Source organism: Cynara cardunculus (genome assembly GCF_001531365.2).
Source record: "Cynara cardunculus var. scolymus isolate 2C chromosome LG 12, CcrdV1, whole genome shotgun sequence".
Classification (NCBI taxonomy): Eukaryota; Viridiplantae; Streptophyta; class Magnoliopsida; order Asterales; family Asteraceae; genus Cynara; species Cynara cardunculus.
The window spans coordinates 10,590,681-10,613,107 of NC_037539.1; the positions used below are offsets into that span (position 1 = coordinate 10,590,681).

At 33.4% G+C, this 22,427-nt stretch overlaps 2 protein-coding genes across 2 annotated transcripts; both read right to left on the reverse strand.

Annotated features, from left to right (window-relative positions):
- Positions 1-3,386: 3,386 nt before the first annotated feature.
- On the reverse strand, positions 3,387-10,175 carry LOC112523942 (mechanosensitive ion channel protein 1, mitochondrial-like). Its single transcript, XM_025133623.1, has 6 exons — positions 8,911-10,175; positions 8,531-8,808; positions 8,183-8,283; positions 5,707-5,814; positions 5,210-5,431; positions 3,387-3,878 (listed from the first exon to the last, which is right to left on the reverse strand). Exons 1-6 carry the CDS (start codon positions 9,609-9,611, stop codon positions 3,777-3,779), a joined length of 1,512 nt encoding a protein of 503 aa, XP_024989391.1. The 5' UTR covers positions 9,612-10,175; the 3' UTR covers positions 3,387-3,776.
- Positions 10,176-12,466: 2,291 nt separating this feature from the next.
- On the reverse strand, positions 12,467-13,891 carry LOC112523202 (cysteine-rich repeat secretory protein 15). Its single transcript, XM_025132713.1, has 3 exons — positions 13,091-13,891; positions 12,868-12,975; positions 12,467-12,703 (listed from the first exon to the last, which is right to left on the reverse strand). Exons 1-3 carry the CDS (start codon positions 13,815-13,817, stop codon positions 12,699-12,701), a joined length of 840 nt encoding a protein of 279 aa, XP_024988481.1. The 5' UTR covers positions 13,818-13,891; the 3' UTR covers positions 12,467-12,698.
- Positions 13,892-22,427: the final 8,536 nt, after the last annotated feature.

A 22,427-nucleotide genomic window follows, 5' to 3' on the forward strand; every position in this document is an offset into this window, starting at 1 on the left:
CGGTATCTGGGGAATAAGCATCGGCTAACTCTGTGCCAGCAGCCGCGGTAATACAGAGGATGCAAACGTTATCCGGAATGATTGGGCTTAACATAAAAACATTATCGTTTTCTCAAAACCATATAAAACCGTGTTATAACATTGACAAAGATAAAAAAAAATTAAAATTAAGATGTATCTTGCTGCATTACATGATTATCCTTCTAATCATTCAAAATGTATTAAAGCTTTTCCCTCCCCATGAAAATATGTTGAAAAACTTTTGTAATAATAAAAACCTATTAAAGACTTGTGCATTAATTTAACAACTCTTTGTTTGATATGTTTGTATCTATGTTTTATGATAATTATTTGATTCGTAAATGTTTGTTTGTTTTTCAAATATATGCTCTTTAATTACTATTTATTGTACGTATATTCACATATGAATATACTAATGCTTATTCGAATTATAAATTAACAACAATAAAATCCAATCCAATTGTTGTTAGTAGTTTTGCTGAGTTGCGTGTCCCAAACCACCCCTTTTTGATGGATACCAAGAAATGAGTTATCCGAATGTCTTTTTTAATGTTGGAAGAAACTGCAAAATTCCAGAACCAGATTGCGACAAATGATAGATAACTTTTATATATATATACAAGTTGTGTATCCGTGCAATGTGACGGAAGCCATGAATTTTAACGATTTTGAAATTCCACTGGTTTTAGAAGATAAGATTTAACCATGATATATATTACACTTGGTCTTTACATATTAATACAATTTGAATAAATAAGAGTTATGGTTCCAATTACAGACTATCGATGAAAAAAATTGTATGACAATTTAAAATCCAATATATTTAAAATCCAACATATTTAAACGACTTCACAAATGTGTTCGATTTACACCAAGAGTAAAAGAACTAAGAAACTTGAGTTTTAAGATAAACACTCAAAATCAATAAAGAAAACTACAAATTTGACAGATCATAAGCCATGAAAAGACAAAAAAAGATGGGTTTTATAATGAAATTTCAACTGCTTACTCTCTTTCTTGTTCAAAAACTCAAATTAAGGTTGAATTAATACATGTATATATCTATATATTTTTAAAAAAAAACCCAAGAACATATTATACAGTGCAATTTGGACAGCCTAACCCCAAAATATATAGTATATATATAAATAAATAACTATAAAAGTATAAATCGTAAATATTAAAAATATTTTTTTACAGTATATATAATATATAATAATATAATTAAGTAGAAAACTATTCAATATTGGACTCATTTCGAAGATATTAGCGAGACGATTATAATAGTGTAACTTGTTAAAATAAAAATGTATTTTTTAAATATGTCTTAATTGACATACGATTATGTATATTAATTTGATAAAGGTTTAAAATGAAACATTTAAAAGTAAATGACGTAAAGTAAATTAATTAACTAATTATAGGGGTATAAAGTGTAAATTTAAAATTATAATTTTAAAAAAATATGTTGTGAGAGGGTGAGTGTATGTGAGGGGATGAGTGTATGTGAGGAGAGGAGCGGGTGAAAAAGTGATATAAAGGGTATCTTGGTCATTTAGTATTTTAAGACTTTAAGACTTTTGTTAAATTTGCTTTATAAGATAGTGTATATATATATAGGGACAAGATCAAATGTTAACCAAAGTTTTTGTGTTAACTTTGCAAACCATGTCAACCAATCACAATCCATTCTTCTATTAGGTTTCTATCATGTTCACAATTTAATGCCAAGGGTAATTGAGTAATTTTATTTGCTATGTAACTCCGATACTATTAAAGGGGAGTTACAAAATCATAAAATCTCTAAAAATATACATTTATAATATTGATATTTTTATTTATTTTTTAATCTTGATCTTTAATTTTTATTGTTTTATGAGTTTTTGATTCATGGATGAAACACGGTAGTAAAATCTTAGGTATCGTTTAAGCTATTATGGATAAATGCATTGGATAATAAATCGACAACATTGAAAAGATTAAAATGGTTTATGGTAACAATAGAGTTCGAGTTCGGAAAGTGAATAAATTAACCAAAGCGAATGTCTTGGTAACGGATTAATATTTTAATAGACTCGTTTTAATCGAGATTATGTTCATTATGATGTGTTGTGTTTTTTGTAGTTCATATTGCGTTGATAACTTTTTTCTTTAATTATTAATACGTAACTAATTCACATGTTCAAATGGAAGTACATGCACGACCTATTTTCATATTGTCATATTACCGATTTTTATGAATCATGAACCATTGTGTTCATGTTACTTCTATAATATGAACACAAGTGTTATTTTTTAAACTTGATACCAAATCTTTATATTTGTGTAAGTGTTTGTACTCGATGTTCATAGCGTCGGGGTTATGTGTTCATATATTTTATACGATATGAACAAGGGATGAACACGATATGAACAAAGGGTGAACAACCATATAAGACCAGAAACATATATGAACAAGGGGTTAACCTTAAACGGTGTGGATGCAATGCATGTATAAAACTCCAATTGACAAATGATCACTCCTGAATGTGTTTATAATGAAGGAACTATTGTTCACAAGCTGTTCATATTGTGTTCATACTTGTTTTTCTATTTATTTCATTTCGTATAACAGTTATTCTTATTATGTTCATATTGTGTTCATAAATGCTATGCAATCCAAGTTTATATATATGTCATTTTTTGTTCGTATTTGACATAATGGTTCATATATATATATATATATATATATATATATATATATATATAGTTGTGTTCATATGATTCTTACATTAATAAAAATAAATTAACAAAAATCATAAAAAAAATTGATTTTGCAACTCTCAATTAATGTTCCGAATGCAGATTGTGTTAGAAGGAAAAGTAGATCGATGACAATTCCTAAGAAACAAGTAGACACACAACACGATTACCCGAATGATACACTCTTTTCCTCAGTACCGATTAACAATATTTTAAGCATATCACAAGACGAATAACATTTAGAAAAAAGTGCTCCATGTAGAATATGTACATCCCACCAAATGGATTTTTAAAAGACCATTTGTTCTCTTATGGGAATTTGATACCCAAATGAGACATGATCGAACCAAACTGGATGGATAGGGACGAGGTAAGGCAGATGAAAGAATTGTGGAAGGTTTTAGGTTTTAATTTGACATGGTAATTTAATAATTTACTAATTTTGTTCCATTTCCTTGATTTTTTTGTTCCACCTCTTTTGGTGAGACAAAAAACTGTATTTTTGTCCGGACTCAATCCTATCCCAGTCTAATGTCACAACAACCATGGAACAACAAATTTTTGGCAAGTCTTATTTTGTCATGTTCAGTCCAGCGAACCAAATTCATCAAAATTAAGGGTGTGCGTTCCACTTCCCCCTCTAATTAAAATCAACAAATGCTCAAAATACACAACTTTTTTGGTATAGTGAGAACAAAGACCACCATCCACCCACACACACACACTTACATTTACTTCCGTATACCTGCTACTATCACCATGACTGAAACTTTTAACAAATTCGCCCATGTTTTTTGTGAGCCATCAGATGAAGATACACGTTTTTTCTAAGCCATCAGATAAGAAAAAACTCATTTCCAACTCTATGTTGGGGCTCATTGGTTCAAAGGAACAATTTTGGGGAACTATAATCATCAATCACTCTCTTACAGAACTGGGATTACTCCAAAGAAGAAAAATCTAACCTCTTCAGTCAAAGTAGTTGTTTGTAGTCCGGAGAATTACCGATTATTTTATATCCACGATGAGGTAGCCAACTCGGCACCATGCTTCTTGATTATCTGAACCGACTGCAGAAGAACATCTTGCTCTGCTGAAAATAGCTTGTCTTTGCTCTGCAATGAGACATGCCAAACACTGTTACCATTCACTTTTAAAGAAGGAAGAAAATAGTGGATGAACTCCATCAGAAACATACAGGAGTTCAACATCTAGCATACAACATACTCCCCAAGTCCCATAAAATTGCAACAATTGTGTGATTGTTGGTTGAATGTCTAAAATACTCTAAAAAATTGCAAAACAAAATGAATCTTGTTGACCAAAATCAATACCATCAATCCTTCATAATGATGACAGTGAAAATGTTGTAAAATTTGTCCAAGGAATGGAAACATTTGGACCATCCCAAAATGGAAACATTTGTTATTTTTTTGGGACAACCATCTCAAAATAAATGCGATGATTTCCTTTCTAGGATGACCCAACAATATATACGAGATTTCATTTTTTTGACGAAGTTCCAAATTAATAAATCTTTATGTTTATGTAATCATTACAAAAAAAAAATTAGCATGATTTGGTCCATTAGATTCCCTTCTTTTATATCATGGAAGGGCATCTTAGATGTTCAACTAATATTCGAACATGTTCATTGAACCATATGTATGCATTACAGAACACTTTATTATTCGGAACAAATGGAATATCTGTGGAAACGTGTAAAATGAATTTACTAAAGCATCCATCATATTTTGCATTTGATACAATATAACAAGTCCCACGGGAATTTCAGATCAAGGATTCAACTCACAAGCTCTAACGAGTCAAAGCACGATCTTACAATAAGTTATAAAAGATTTGCTTCCAAAGTGAACAAAATTTATTCTTGCTAGCAAGCAATTTTCATTTTTCTACCCACCTTTAAATCTACTATGCTTTCTAGCTTTTCCTAAATTCTTAGAAGGGAAGGAAAGAAAGTATAAAGTGAGGGGAGAATGCCAGCAACAAGATCATACAACTAAATTATAATTATCATTATTATAAATAACTATCGGAGCTCTGACCATTTTCTCCATCTTTGTGCATTTCTAACATTAAGGCATACCTGTAAACACCAATCCACACTAATACACTCCATTGCCAATATTACCATCCATGGTGAAGGATAGATTGTTCTTTGGATATTCTTTTCAGGAAGTGATGCCTTCGGTGTAAATTGTATTTTTACTGTTTTGCATACTGAACAGGAAAACATACAAATAAAGCATACCATAATTCATAAAATATAGTTATGATCATGCTAGCGGGTAAATATAATCATGCTAGTAGTAGATAGCACATAATTCATAAAACTATGCACGAAACTAACAGTTCAAGTTCAACCACGAAATATTATTGGCAACCCAGCCTTATATCTTGAAATGTATTGAGAAAATGTACATACCATCTGTTTTAGGTTGCATCCAAGACTAAGCTCCGCGAAAGATCTTTCCACTCGAGAGAGATAACAATATGGCTGCTCCTTTTCCAAGAAAACATTGGAGTTAGACTTCATCATGTTCTTTATTTCCTCAGATATCTGGGGGATCCTGTTGAAGTCATCAATTTGCACAGGAATTTTGGATACCATTGCACGCCATCCAGCACGTGATTTGTTCACAATAGCCTACGAATGGAACATGCAAGGACTTCATTATGACAAAAAATTCAACCTGCCGCATTTGGTCAATAGCATCTAAATAAATCAAGGATATCGTATAGGTGATCTATCAAGTAAACCAGAAAATTCCCAGACTAAAAGTTTGTTATCAGAATGCTATAATAAACATCTTCGACAGTTGAGTGACATACATTGATTAGGTAACTAATGTACCATGGGAATGCTTAAATTTGTGTTGAAGAATGAGATATCCAAGGATAGAGATGAAAGAAAATGATCACCTGACTAGAAAACAGCGAATTTGGAACTACTATAGGAAATTTTTCTGCACTAAGCAATGAGGTGGTCGTGAGTCCCATCTCTATCACTTGGCCTTCCACAGATCCAGCCTACAAAGAAAAGAGTTGTGATGATAAGGAAAGCCTAAAAGCAATTGAAAAATGCAATGCAACACTATGTTAACTTGATTGCAATATTAAAGCATTATTATCATTTCAACTTTCAATGGCTTCACAATGACAAAAGATGCCACAACAGTATGAAGTCGTTAAAATATATCAAACTATTTGACAATCCATCTACATGTCCGACCACAAAGACCGAATTGATTATCTTCATGCAGATCTTGGGTATCATCCTCGATACTGAGATTAGATATCTCATAAGAAATAGGTCAAATAAGATAGGATGTTCTTCCTGCATACCCATTTGTGGTATGAACCAAGACAATTAACGAACTTTGTAAAGCTCTTGATATGATGCATTCTATTGCCTAGATGCCTGAAATATTTTCTTTTCTTGGCATTGAATATCAATAAAGGATCATATAAAAATCAGATAGTGCCTGAAATTCATGATAAACAATAGAACTATGCCGAAGGTTACAGCTCATGATACCATAAACAGCACACACAGAGGGAATAAAGGGACAACAATATAGTTACAGAAAGATTGTACGCATCAAGATTATGGCCATGATCTGAAGTAGAGATTCTTGGAAATAGTTAATAGCTTCCTAAGGGATTGTAAATTGCTATATATATGGTAAATCAAGCTGGTCAAGGATGTTTGAAGGTGACACACAGGGAATGCTCTATTCTACCAGCATGGAACTTATGTAACAAGTAGCCCTGCAACTCAAGCAATCGGAATATATTTATATATATATATTGTTGTTTTTCTCGGGATATGCATATTCATCACATGAACGCTGAGATTTATCAAAGAAAATGCAGATAGCATAATGTGGAGAAGTGTGAATATATCCCACATAGGTAGTAGATAGAAGATAAACCAGGATTATTGTATATATAGTGGTTTTCCCTGATTAAATATAAGAAAATACACCATTATATTTTCTTACAGAGAGAAAATGTTTCTGTTTTTGTGTATTGTCAGCATAATTTGCCTTTCTCCTTCATCTTTGTCAGCATTAATTGCCAACGGAATCATCATCACACCTATCGACGATGCTATCTCTCTACTGCTGCTGATAGTTGTTGCCATTTTCTCCGGCTTTAACGGCTTCTTCTGGTATTAATTGATGTTCTTCGTACTCTCTTCTAATCAACAGTCTCCTTCAACCTTAATCGACATTCTCCTTCAATCAATGTTTTTTTGCAACCAATTAGTATCAACGTTCTTAATCGTCCTTAATCGATGTTTCTACGGCTGCTGGTTAATCTTAATCAGTGTTTTCTGCAGCTGGTTAGTCGTAGCAGGAAAGTCGCATATTTTGTTCATCATTGTTAGATATCGAACATTGTTAGTAATTACAGTTTTGCTTTAAGTAAGTAGGGATTCGCAATATAGGTTATCCTTTTGTGTTTAACGCATAGAAATCCTTTCTCATGAAACATAAGAGATAATTCCTGCATCTGATTACATGGTATTGGAGCCTTAATTGGTAGAAAAAGCCTAGCTGCCGGTGACGGGATCCCGGCCTTGGACAAATAAATCCCCAGACACGGCCTTCGTCACGTGACTGAGCAGCAGCCACCACTGCTGTCCCCTGTGAAGTCCAGCCTGTTTTCCTCTCAGATCAACTACTTAGATCCAACTGTCATCGTCCCCAGACTCCCAAGGCACCATTTCTGCCGCCTGCCCAACCCCATTCCGCATTGCCCAACTGAGATCCAGCCCTCTCCCATGTCGCCTGACCGAGATCTAGACCCTTGAGTACTGTCCTCCTGCTGCAGCAACCTGTGACAACTGCTTGTTTCTGATCCGGAATTCTAGCGACTGCACTGCTGCTGCTATTGCTGTTCCTCGTCGTCGTTGTTTTATGACTCTTTTTGAGTTAGCAAAGTCGTCAAGTAACAAGACCCTAAGCGGCTACCCATTCTCATCTTGTTCAGTACAAACTTCTTGGGAGACAAAGTTCTAGTGCAACAATTGACATCCACTTAATTTATAATTCTGGGTCCTCCTCAATCCCGGGTAGCATCTGCGGATACTATCTCGGTAACAGCTACCCCACTCGTCAACAATAGGATCCTTGGAAAATGACTTCTCACTTACGGAGAGACCAAGGAAAACATAATTGAATTTTTTGGAAGATCTCTAAGGATTGGGACACAAATGAAGACCAACACTAACAAGTAACAACCTCAAGCAGTAACCACAAGGGACGTAATAAAGTATGTTATTGAACAAGAGAGAGGTGTTTTAGTGCGCACAGTGTATAATAGAATGGAAACTTGAAACCAGTAGCAACCTCATAATAGAATAAAAGAACGCAAAACATTTTTTACATACTTTTATCGTATCTCCAATTGAAAAGGGCTGTGAAAGTTGTACTGACAACCCACTCAGAACATTGCCAAGGATGTCTCTAGCTGCAAAAGCAGTTGCAACTCCTACAAAGATGAAACAATGATCATTAGATTTCAAATTTTATGAGCCTGTTTTGTGTGCATACCAAATTAGAAGTATTCCCTCCAGCTCATAAAATATGCTATTTTGTGCATATGTAAAATGTCATTCTTTCCAGCAGTTTGCAATTCTTACAGAGTAATAACAGGTTTTGAGCAATTTATTGGTTGTATAACTTACTGAATTTTCTTTACAAATAGAAGGAGAATATCTCAATGCAACAAAACTTACCTCCAATCCCTCCAACAGTCAAAATAGATTGCACAGCCACCCCACAGGCTTCAGCTAAAGCCATACCACCAAGGACAAACAAACCAACAGAAGAGATTTTGTCCAACGTTAACAGCTTATCTCGGTCAATACGCTCAACAGGCTTGATAACCAAAGCACGTGTGATGACGTTTGTTTTCCATCGATGCAAAAACCACACAAGAGAAAGTATAAAAGCACCCCTCCAAGCAGGTGCAATGTACTGTGATGCAATTGTTGTTGGAGCTACCATCACGCCTCTATATAGTACAAACACATGTACGAAAAGAAGACTTACATATTAAATTAATATGACGCTATAAGTAAATCCATACAAGTAAGCAAAAAACCAACTTACTAACATTTGTGAAAATGCCATGAAGGTTATGAGATATCTCACCGGAACCTCTAATGCACCCCAAAAGCTTTTCTCATAAGGTACCGCTGCCCACAATGATCCTGCTGGTAGGAGTGAACCTGGCCCTTGCTCTGAGTACCTATGGAATCTTCTAAAAATCCTTGGCAGGATGGCCCATGCTGCAATAGTTCCCATTATGGTTCCACCAACTGGAACGATAACATCTCGAAGATACGGATAGGTGTCAAGTAATTGTTCTACATGGGGAGTCACTTCATCTAAAGCTCCTTTCGCCTTTTCCCCAGTCTGGGATGCAACATTTACACTCGAGTGCCAAGCCTCCTTCACCTTATGAAGCAAATCATTTCCATCAAATCCACTAGTATCACTAACTTCCGACCCACTAGAACTCGAAGCCTGCACATCTTCTCCACGACTACCCGCTGATGATGAATATAATCGTTGATGTAACACATGTGGCGTTCCTAGAAGAAGAAAAGTACTCCGAAGGTGCAAGTTCGATAATCTAGGTGGGATTATGTCCACATTCTTACTCCTACTTTGGTAGGTTGAGTAGTCACCGCTAATGCAAGTAAAACATGGTCTTACTGTGGCCTCAACTTTATTGACATATTTGTTGGGTTTCAGACAAGTATTATACATCAGACGAGACGATTTCGAGATCAGAAACCTAACTCCAGTCATAACTCAAGCATCCAACCGGAACCCTAACTTGTTACAAGAATCCTATACCCCAATCAACCAATCACATAAAGAAAAAAACAGTTAAACATCAGAAAAACAGCACAGTCGTAAACCTAAACGAAATCGGGATCCTAGTATTCAAATTGGAGTTTCAGATAAATTTAAAAGTATACTTACACTAATGCAAGTCAAATTAATACAAAATTGCATAAAATTTTCGACCTAAATTACTCTGCCCCCCGGAGGGCGACGAACTTAAAAGTTCAATTCAGGGAAATTAGAATACAGCCAAATTTCTTTCTAAACAAGATATAACTGTTTTCCACCAGAAGATTTTGGAAAACTTCGATTAGATCCCCAGGGTTTCGGACTATCGGGAAAAGATGATCGACATCAGAGCCGAGACCCAAAAACTAAACATAGAGGTTTTCCGAGAGTTCTTCAACACAAAACCATCAAATCAAAGCCTTCAATAGCGTAGCAAGAAAAGGATCTTCTCACCTATATTCCAATCCAATTGCTTTACTCAGTTTCCCGGCGATAAAAGATGGACGACGGCGATAACTTTATATTCCGGCCAACGTATTATAATTCAAATTAAAAGGTTTATGAGTAACATGTGTTGTCGATTATATATTTTAAATATTAAATATAATTTCTATTATTATAAGATTAAATATTTAATAAAAATCATACTCAAATGTAATTATGATTTATGTACTAGTTTCACTACAATTAGACGAATGCTTTCAGAATTTTTATTTTGATACCTGAGATGTAAAATTTTAAACTTTTAATTATCTAATTCATTTACACTTCAATTAATTGATAAAACAAAAATAATACGTGTTTTTTAAAAACGACATGTACCTTAATTACATGGAAAATATTAAAACACATCATTTTATTAAATCCGAATTTCCCAATAATAAAGATTTCAATGGACGCCCTAAATCCCAATTTTGTGGCCGATAGCTCCTTCAATCGGCGCTTTCTTCTTGCAGGTCTTCCCTCGCTCGTCTTCTACATTGATGCTATCGTGGTGTTAGGTATGTGAAATCCTCGTATTCCTTCTTCACTAACTCGTTGTTTCTGCAGTTTTAGATATTTCTTAAAAAAAAATCAGTTTTTGTGTTTTTAATGTTGAATATGCTATATCAGATTGCAATGAATAGAGAGAAAAAAAAATTTGATTGTTGCTTTGGGAGTGAATTTGTTTTCTATGCATCATATTTAGAATTTTGCAGTAAATCAACTATCAATCCATCACAGTGATATTGTATGCTAATAATCGGTACAAATCCATTGACTTTTAGAAGTCTGATTTCGGATTTCAAAATTTGGACATACAGATCCTCTGAAGCAACCAAATTGAAAAGGTAGCCTAAACTCATAACCAAGTTTCTTCTACCAATTTATTGCCTATTGATAATTCATCTATGATTCCTTAGACCTTTGAAATTGATTTCGTGGTTTATGCGTGAAATTGATTTTATGGTAGGGTAAGAAGGATCTCCAATTTTGGATCGATCCTAATTGAAGATAAATGCTAATGTGAATGTCGTGATGCACCAGATCGATGCTCAATTCATGGGATGGGGATGAGAATAAAAGTGATCAAAGGGTCTGGATCCCTTCTTACGCTTCTCACCTTAACTCGTATTCTCACACGATCATTCGTCTAGTTAGTCCACACTTGATCATTTGCATGTTCTAGGTACATAGTGGGTTGAAGGATGATTTGGTGTAGGGTGACCCTACCGCATCTCGCTTTCTGTTATGGGGTGGTAATCTGAAGTCGGTGCCTTCTAAACTAGTTGACCTGCCTTTCTTTGATCTGAGGAGCTTTGCTGGAAAACTCAGAGCAGGCTTTGGTGCTTTTGTATTTTTCCATGCACGCCGAGTTAGTACCCCCCCCCCCCCCCCAATCATTCATTTTTCCTTTTTCATTGTACATCAACATATAATCTGCTATATCTATTAACAAAAGATACAAGGTGAGATGAATATGTTGAAGAGTTCGTTCGACGTAATCTTGCAGAAGAAGTGATCAGGTACACAACGATACAATAGGTCGTTGCCATAAGATCTCAGTGCCAACAAAGAGACAAATCCCCCCAGATAAATTTGTAACTCCTGCACTGTGATTATAGGACTCGAACCATGGTTTGTTTCTACAAATATACGACTCTGAAATCACATGTGTTACGCTTTATATATGTTTGGAAAGAAATAATCTATACCAAAGGGGTGTTTGGAATTGCTTATTTAAAACAATTTTTTTTTTTGTAAAAGTGTTTATTAACTTATGTGGTATTAAATCGGAGTTTTGTAAAAAGTGTTTGGATTAGCTTATAGCGGTACCAAAAAACAATAAGCTGATAAGTTGTTTTTTAGTGTTTGACAAATTTTGCTTATATATGTAAAATGACCAAAAGTGACAGTTTTTCATATAATAATATTTTTGATTATTAACTTATTTGATTTTTTAACATGTAAAAATTTATTTTTCATCATTTATAATAATATTGTTGACAAAAATTTATATCAATAAGATTAATAATTAACAAACATTAATAAAACATAGTTAAAATGGTAAACTGGTAATAAGCAGTTTTTCATAAGTAAAAAATGATTAACTTATCAAAAACTTCTTATTACCGGTTTGACACCGGTATAAGCAGTTTTTTTCCCTTACCCAAACACTAAAAAACAGCTTATCTCTGGTGCCAGACTGAAATAAGTTAAAAAACAGTTTTGATAAGCAATCCCAAACACCCCCTAAGCATTTAAATAAAAATAACGATTTTAAGAATACAACATTTGATTTTTATGTTAAAAAAACTCAATTTAAATGGTATAAATTCATGAAAATTATCATCTAAAGGTCGATCGTCATACAAATCTTATCTATCCTTTCTCCTCAAAATACTGTTCGTAAATTGTTACAATAATTTCTAAATTTCAAGAAAACTTTGATTTCGTTTGTAGTATCGACAGTAAAACCATGGTGCCATCAACGATTCCTTCAAATTCATTTGCACCAGCCCGAGATCGCGTCCCTCCTACTTGGTAGGTATAACATAATTACCCTGAAATATAACATATTTAATATTAAAAGCAATTAGAGAAATTAAAAGGGAAAGGGAATAAATTATAAAGAAAAGAAAATTGAAAATTCGAAGGTTCAAGAAAGTCTTGATTTATGTTTCCGTTTGTTGGAAGACTGAATGTCGATATAAAGATGAATAGTTACCAGGTGATCTTCGACAAAAGGAAATAAGAACGATAAAAGCCGTAAGGCCTGCCACGACACCAATAACTATGGCTATTGTTTTTCCCACATCGTCGCCTCCAGATGACTCTACAATGTGAATCAAAACAGGTTGCATATATGATTTTGTTTTTTCCTACATGATATTCAAGATATAATGAAGAAAATGGAACTCAACGTTGACAGGATCCAAAATTTCTTTTACCTGAAGGTGAATCATGGTAGCCAGATATCCAATATCGCATGTAACATTGAGCCAAGAAAACATCCCCTGCCTCAGATGATCCACATAAATTTTTTAACTTTGTGATAGCCTCACCAAGACAAGAATTGCAATCGTCTGGACTCAAATCCCCTAAGCATTGTGAAAATCCTTCAATCGAACTCGAGCTACTAATCCTAAACCCCTGATTAGTTTCACCCAACTCAACGAGTACCTCATCACGACGCTTAAGAAATTGCATATCATGACTCACACTGGTGCTACACTTTTTGAACCTTAGGTCGGTATCCAACTTACCGAGGAAATCAAAATGCTCAAATCTCACTAAACACTTATCTAACTGTAAACTACCACTGTATGAGTAAGGACATGCTAACCCCACTTGGGAAACGGCGCCTTCGATGCATTTTGTGCAATCTGGTGTCCTTAAATCACCTCGACATTGGTACAATCCGTAAATTGGAGACTCTGAAGAGGTGTCTGTATCATTTCCAATGGCAAAACTGTTGTATAAGCCTTGAGATGACGATGAAACGAATAAGGATAGTAGAGAGTTAAGGTTGGTTTCGAAAGGGGTATTTGGCTTGAACTTTTCTTCAGAACATCCATAGTAGATGAAGATGCGGGATTTGACCAAGTAAGAGAAGAAAACAACGATGATGAATAACAGGAACAAGGTTGAGGGGAGCCTGCGAAATTTGAACATCATTTAGTTCAAATTGTTGCCTTACGATCTTCCTTATCAAGCTATAGGGTTTCTTTTGCTTTTAAAGTTTGAAGGACCCACTTACAACTCCATTCGATCATCTAGAATAACATACACATAGTGAAAATATAGTATACGAATGTTGTGAATCAAACAAAATTACCAGTATTTCAAAATACTGAAAACAAACAAGTAATTTTGTATCAAGAATGGTAAAAAAATGAAGATACTGCAAAAAAAAACCAAAATTGTTTTACTGGTTCAGATATAGGTCCAGAAAAATCCAAGTGTGTGGTTTCCTAATGACTGTACTTAAGCTCGTGCTTTCATCTGTTTTCCTTTTCACTTTTCCATAGTATTCGCTTACAAAGGATGGATGCTTTGACCTTCTGTATACTTCTTATGTGTATAATGCATGTAGATTTAGGGTTTTCATATATGATTTTAACTGTTTCTTTAGAAAATCAGTTGCGAATCCAAATGGTTTGATTCAAGACACAAGAACAACCATCTAGATCCTAAAAGCTTGGGTGATTAGATTCACAAATTATAAAAATTAAAAGATATTGTTAAGACGTTAAAGTACACTTTCGTCGTGTGTGTGCATATATATATATATATATATATCCAATCATGCCTTATGCTTTAACGTCTTATGTTGAACTTCTGCACTCACGGATAATCATTTATATAAAAAAAAAACGATCAATTATAATAATTTTTATTATGCTTTTTTATGCGTACGACTCTCTTTTATTATTAATTTTTGGTAGCATAAAAACCATTGCTTTTTTATAAGTGGGTATATATTCTTTGTATTTTCTATAAATATATAAAAATAAATAAAGATGCATTTATACTTTTAGAAGAGAATATAAATTATTCTAAAAAGGCCTATTTCCCATCTTACACAAAACCCTAGAAGAAGAAAAGCACCGGATTCCATAATTATTTTTCACATTTATTGATTTAAATAAATATTAGTTATAATATTTAAAAGGATGATTTTTTATATATATCAATTTTTATATTTTATTTAAATTTCTGTATTATTTTGCTACTCTCAATTTTTACAATTATTATGCATCATAACCTCGTAATAGCTCAACCCGTTCGACGAATAGAATTTTTTGAAGTGTAAAAGGTGCATCGGTTAAACTTAATGCTTCAGGGACTTTAAAAATACGAGGAATGCCAACCAAGAACCGAGAGTCCCTTGAAATCAGTCAAAGAACCAAGAAAAATTCTCGAAACCAACGGAAAAACGAAAAGTTTCATTGAAATTAACCAAAAAAACGTAGAAAGTTCCCCAAAATCAACTAAAAAGATACCCTAGTTCGATGAAAATCATGGATCTACTGCTGGTTGCAAGTGTTTCGAGTGATATGATGATTATTCTAATTTATTGGTTATTTTAAAATCCGAAAAATCAAGTGTAGAATTACCAATTAAAAAAAATAATTGTTAATTTCATATAGTGCACAATATTGCATGTTTTTCAATATATTTTTGGTACAATATTTGATGCATATAGTACAATTGTTGAACTTGAATATGTGAAATGAGGATGTTAATGGGCCTTACTGGATAATGGATGCTTCACTACACTACAATAAAACTAAAAGGCCCAAATGTGAACTTCCTTTTTAGTTCTTACCTAGTGATGGCCAAAAACCGGTCCCAAGATTTCTTATAACCGGTCATAATCGATCCCGGTTCGTTCAAAAAAGTTGTGTCCGGTCAAGCTTTATTGTAACCGGTTATGGACGGCCGGTCCTAGTCCCAACCGGTCCCGGTCATTAAAAAACAATTTTTCTATTTTATTTTTTTAATGATATATATTTTTAATACATTTAAAAGTTTGTAATCGGGCTACTAAAATACACTTTAAAAATGCGTTTTACTATAATTAAAATTACATTGTCTTACAAAATATAGCGATAAACCGATAATTGTGAACGTTTTTTTTTGCGTTTTTTGCGAATCAAAAACTTGGTATGTAAATCCTTCGATCAAGACACTTATATATAGTGTTTAGAAAGCAAAAAAAATACAAAAAACAGCTAGTTTTTTGAAAAATAACGGCTACGTTTAAGGAAAAAAATTAGCTAATTTTTTTAAAAAATCGGGCCGGACTGGTCCATAACCGGTCCCGCAAAACACCCAAAATCCATAACCAGTCCTAGATTTCGGTCCTATAATTGGTCTTTACCGGTCTCGGGTCGGGTTGGTTTGGCCATCACTACTCCTTTACTCCTTAAGTCCTTAGTAGAGATGGCTAAAATGGGTCCGGGCCGGCTTGGGATCGGCTTAAGGTCGAGATCTACTGGTCCCAGTAAGTACCGGTTATTTGTTTAGGAAAATTCAAGGCCTGGTTATGAGATCGGGACCTTAACCGGTTATACATAACGCTGATTTCAAAAATAATTAAGATTTCATAAATGATATATCATGTTTTCTAAGATTTTCAAATTTTTTGTCAAAACTTTTGAGTTTTTGAAGTTGTTTTTAAAGTTTTTTTTTTCCAAGTGTTTAAATGCTAAATTTCAAAACTCGGAACTATAAAAACATGTATAACATTTTGTGAAAAAAATGATTTAGAAAAAGATTTAAAGTATATTTTAATGACCCAATTAGAGATTTTAAAGTGTATTTTAATAAGACATTGTCCAAAACAATAAAAACTTCAAACACGAGTTTTTATATGTTAAAAATTGATTTGAAAAAAGAAAATTTCGGACCGATTTGGGCATGGCCCAATACTGGTTCTAGGGACCAGACTTTGTACATGGAAACGGGTTGGGTGTTTTTGGTCGGGACCGGGACCAGTTACCATGAGACTGGTTACAAAAGGAAAATCTCGGGCTGGGATTGATTTGGGCCCGACCCAACTCATGACCGTTTTTGGCCACCCCTACTCCTTAGGGGTGTTATTGGGTCGGATAGAAATTGAATCAGATATATTCATAATTGGATTTGAACAAGAAATTAATAAACAGTAATAGAACCGAAGAAAACCTAATTGTTGTTCGGGTTAATTTCTTAGCAACTTCATGAGTTAATAGGATTCACAACTTATTCGGTTAATTATACATGAATATTTAGTAGTGGCTTAATGATGTAAAAAATGACTTATTCAATAAACTTCTAAGTGAAGCTTTATGTAAAAAGTCATGTGTTTTCCAAACCTTCCCTCCCAATTAAAAACCACACTCATTCCATCTATGAACAAACATTCTCAATCTATACAGACAAATCAATACACAAAAACGACTTTATCCATACGTGACTTGATGAAAAACCAACTAAACAAACTTTTAATTAATTTAATATTGGTTTGGTTTTTGTTTAAAATCAGTCTAGTTTCAAGATGGACAATGAACCCAATACATACGACATGTTTATACTCGTAAAATATAGATATAAAACGACATCATTTTCTAACAACTTATTTAAACTTTTTTTTGTATAAATACATACAATTGTTAATTACACAATTGTTAATTACATCATTTTGCACCAAACCATTCAGCAACTGCCAAACAGTCGCTAAGAAAAGATAATTACAAAAAGAATTGAAATCACAAAAAACAAAAACCAATAGGTATCACGACCAAATAAACTATATTTTACACCAAGTGAAGAATTAAAATGAAAATAGACGAATGAATGAACACCAAATCATGATAAACCACGAGGAAGGATGATTTGAGCCTTTAAGTTTGAGTGCTTGATATGCATTGTGTGCACCAATGTTTTAACATTCATTTCTTCCCTTTTAGACTATTTTATTTTCCTTTACCATCTTAAATTTGAGTCATTTATTACCTTATTTGTCTCTTTGTTATTTCATGGACCTAAAGTAGTGATTATCTGTTTTTATACCAACTGAAGGCTAATTCAACCTTATGGATAGTTGTTTGTGTCGCAACATTACCACACCATTGGATCTGCTAGTTTTGGTGGTGTTTTGAATGGCTTAGTACATTCAGCCACGGATATGCTTTGGAATCAAACTTTTTGTAACTTGGAAATCAAGATTTGAAGGCAAAAATAGTTGATGGACTTCTGGTTATAATTTAATCTATTCATTTAGCTTTTTGTAATTTAATGTTGACTTTATCTTAGCTTAGGGACCAAGTTTGATTGGAAGTTTCACATTGCCCTCCTCTATGTTAGTATAAATATAAGGTATGAGTTTGTGTTTTTGGTGTGGAGAAATCCAATCAGACCTAATCTGATTGTGATGTATGGTTTGAAATATTTGAAGTTTATGCTCAATTTTAACATTTAAATCATCGTATTTTCTTGAATCTTGTTCTTCATTCTCCATTGCTTCTTTGCATTAAGTTCTTTTCATTTTTACGCTTACCGTCTTTAATCTATTATGCTTTCCACTCTTTTATTTATGTCATTTACTTTCAGGTATCAACTTTGATGTCTTTACTTTATGTTCTTTACATTTTCTCGCAATTTATTTTCTTTATGAGTAGCTAAATTTATTAGCTTGGGTGTAAGTTGGAAAATGTGAGATTGTAAACCGAAAGAAAGTAGATTCTTTTATGTAACAACAATGTTTCATTATTTCATTTCAAGTCTTATAAAACCAACTACATTTCTCAACGAGTTGATCATTGTAAAGTGTTAAAGTGTCATGGACTCTAAGTTGAGTCATTGATTGCATATCAATTTGAATGATATGTAGACTTGAGAGAGTTGCTGATAGAGAGATTTGTTATCTATATTTTCTAAATTGGTTAATTCTTGACAAGTTGATCAATTTGAAGTGTTAAAGTGGAATAGACTCAGAGATGAGCCATTCAGAACACGTCAACTTAAATGATATGAGAATTCGCTAGAAAGAGTGACTTTTAACAAAGAAATTTGTTTATCTATATATTTTGTGGACACCATTTGTTACTTTCACTGGTCCGGATACCACATAGAGATATGAGTTGAAAACTATGATATCAGTGCCATTGTGAAGCTCGAGAGGAATACCCTCAAAATAAATGGTGAAAATAGTTGTTAGTAATTGCATGTTGTAGCATTTTGACAGCATTGATCTTCTAGAATTTGTGTTCACGTCTCACTAAAAGTCTTACACCCTTGCTTTTTTTATTTATGTCATTTTCAGTATTGTTAACTCAACTCCAAACAAGGTCTTCGAATTCTCCATGTGAAGTTGGTCTTTCAACTTGAGATCTTGCAACTTAAGATACTTATCCCTGTGAAATACGATACTTGGTACTTACCATTTTATTACTTGAAAGACGATATTGGGACTAACTGTAGACTTGCTTTTGGTCCTAATTACTAGGTCTGTGGGTGGGTAAAAAGTTCTCCATCAAGTTTTTGGCACCACTGTCGGGGATATGATTAAATTTATAGTTGTTTAGAGATTGAGTCTTGTTAAGCTAATTTTTCTACCATCTTTGTTGCTTGTCATATGTGTTCATGCGTGTACAAGTAACAAGTTTTTGAGTTTATCTTTATGTGAATATGTATTCAATGGGGCAATCATTTGGGCAGTATGGATCTGTTTTATGTGACTAACATAGTAGAAATCATTTCTCGTACAGTTGTCCTTCGAATCCCGAATCTCGTTATTTCATGGGAGATAGTAATTGGGATACCTTACATTTCAATGTTTACACTCAATGATAGGAGGACCATCCTAATTTGTTTTTAAAATAGTCAAAATCAAGGCAATTTCACATCACAAGCACCTCCCTGCCAAGATTGGAGTAACACTTATTTAAATACGTTTGACCAATCTTGGGAGGAACAAGTATATTTTTCTGGGAGTTTCGAGGGAATGATTTTAACAACTCATTTTTACCCCCTACATTCTCCGCATCTCTTGAAACTATGATGAATGACCACTTGCAAAGTTTGTAAACTATGATGAATGATAACATGCAAATTTTGCAAACTATGATAAATGATATCATGCAAAGCACACAAAGTATGCTAAACATGCAAAACTCACTAAGAGACATATCTGTTGCCAATATCACAACTTATGTTGGTGAGGTCAGTAAGGATGAAAGACAAAGCCAAATTCTTGTACCAAGTGAAATTGGAAAATCTATTTATGTTGGTAAGGATGAAAGTGAGGTTAATATTTTGAAAAAATAATCAAGAGATTGAGAGTTCAGAGAAAACACCTGAGCATTTGAGCAACTGCTCTTCACCTCAAAATATAATGGAAACACGTGCATTCTAGACGGGTGTGAATTTTGGTGACAGGGCATTCTTGAAAAATTAAAATAGCATCTATCATATCCAAAGTTCATTCCCGATAATTTATCCCTTGGTGTTTCATAACCGAAGTTATTATATCATTTCTTTCAAGTCTGTCAACTAATTTGTTCATAAGCTCGATTGTGTGTTCATAATGAAACTAATGTGTTCATAAGAAAATTAATAATATGTTCATAAGTGGACAAGAATAGTAAAATCATGCGTTCGTATGTGAACAATAAATATGTTCACAAGTGAAAATAAAAAATATTGAAACAGTAACTTTGTTCATAGGTGAAACAGAGAACGTGTTCATAAATGAATTATGTTATTTAATGAACCACTACATCGTAAAAACGATTAGATAATAGAATTTTGTAACATCCATTTAAATGCCTTAGAGTAATACAAAAAAAATATAATAAAATTACCAATTTGTCCTTCGTAATAAATACAATGTGATGTATGAACCATGATATTAGATGGATTCTTATTGGTCTAGAGAGGTTAATATAATTAATACGAATGAATTGGTTAAGATAGCTGGTCGATACGTACAATATTAATTACCGTGGTACAAGATTTTCAATGCCACGTACCAACCAAGTTTATGAAGTTGGTACAGTAGTACCAACCAATTTAACTAGTAATACAGTTGGTTGGTTTGTCATGGTACAAATTTGATATCCCAATTTCCTTTTCTACGAATCTCATGATAAAACTGTAGTCGACGGATTAGATTCAAATTCCATAATACAACTGATTTCAACTCCACCCACCATAAAGAAAACTCTGAATTTTTTTTTGTTATTTGACTAAAACCTTGAAAGAAAGAAATACAATCCATGTTGAAACAGAACATTGTTATAACCAATATGACTGATTCAGGCTTCAGACGTAAAAACAAACACTCAGATTGATTCAGATTTCAGACTTCAACACCACCTCTTAAAAATCAAAAGTAAAATCAGCCTTCAGACTTCAGCACCTCTTAGAAAACAATCTTCACCGTAAATCTTTAATCATATTCCCATTCCAAGTGCCGAATCTAATAGAAAGATTGAAAATTTCAAGTGCGATTTTGACAAAATGAAGATGAACCCTAAAAGGGATCATTTTAAAGCACCCACATTCCACAATTGGACATCCCAATTGGTCTAAAAATGAACCAACAATTTGCTAAAAGACCTTTTTGCCCATATATAACTTTCATTGTGTGGATTCCAACTCTTAAAATCATTTGTTCACCCATTCCTCACCACTTGTGACAAATGACTCAATTATAAGAACCAGATTTTTCAAGATTTCTTTATCATGTTCAAGATTCCTTTGTTTCAATTATTGTTAAGAGTTAATTACACTTAAAAAAAAATATGTTATATTATTATTTTTTAGATGGGTTTTTAAAAAGACAATAATAGAAAAGTATAATTGATTAAGGGTTTGGATCGAAAGAACGTATTATCGGATCAACAGTTAACAATATATAACATGATCTCTTAAAATGAAAACGAAGGGTTATTTACTAAAACCTTATCGGATAAGCGTTTACCGGATGTCAGTTACCTTACCGTATGAACGCGACCAGTTCCGATGATCTTACCAGGTAAAAGACATAGAAAGAACCGAGAATCTTACCTAATAAACGAGGAGAAAACTTACGTGGTAAGCGCTTATGGGGTAAAAAAACACTTGCTAGTAATCAATTTCAGTGACCAAGAATGTAACTTGACAAGGTAAATGAGGGTGATGACTCTTACCGATAAACCCTTGGATCAGATTAGAAATAGGTTTTATTTATGGTTTTATAAATATTACGATAATTGAGTGTAATGACTTGATGAGAAAGAGAGATCAAGTGTAGTATCTTTTAGAAAAATTGCCTTCCATTTAGCACTACACAACACACTACAATGATATAAAGGGGCTTATTTGCAAAAAATAGAATCACTTTTTATGATGATGTGACCATTCAACTGGATTCTCATCGGTGATGGCTGACGGTTAAGTACTGACTGGTACGTGGTGTTTAAGAGGCCCACTCGGCACCCCACTCCTATTTTGACTCCTATTTTGTCTTTTTCTTTTATACCATACAATATATGTGTATATATAATATCTGATTTAAATAAACATCACTGATACGTTCTAATCCAATTCTTTACATTAAAAAATTATCTTCCCCAAAACTCTCAAGAATTAATGTCAACTGTCATTGAGAAAGTTAGGACACGTGTTTTTTTGTGGAGGTTTAACGATGTGGTAGATTATATTCCAGAAACGCAAAAAACAGTTGTATTGTTGTCGATACAGTTAATATTTTCAGGTTTAATCAATTATTTAGCTAGAAAATTAAACTTATCAGAT

Coding starts and splice junctions, on each gene's coding strand:
- LOC112523942 (XM_025133623.1), bottom strand. CDS start 9,611: ATGACTGGAGTTAGGTTTCTGATCTCGAAATCGTCTCGTCTGATGTAT. Junction 5,432..5,706: donor ATTCGCTGTTTTCTAGTCAG/GTGATCATTTTC, acceptor TTCCATTCGTAG/GCTATTGTGAACAAATCACG. Junction 3,879..5,209: donor GATGCAACCTAAAACAGATG/GTATGTACATTT, acceptor GTCTCATTGCAG/AGCAAAGACAAGCTATTTTC.
- LOC112523202 (XM_025132713.1), bottom strand. CDS start 13,817: ATGATGTTCAAATTTCGCAGGCTCCCCTCAACCTTGTTCCTGTTATTC. Junction 12,976..13,090: donor CTACCATGATTCACCTTCAG/GTAAAAGAAATT, acceptor TTCACATTGTAG/AGTCATCTGGAGGCGACGAT.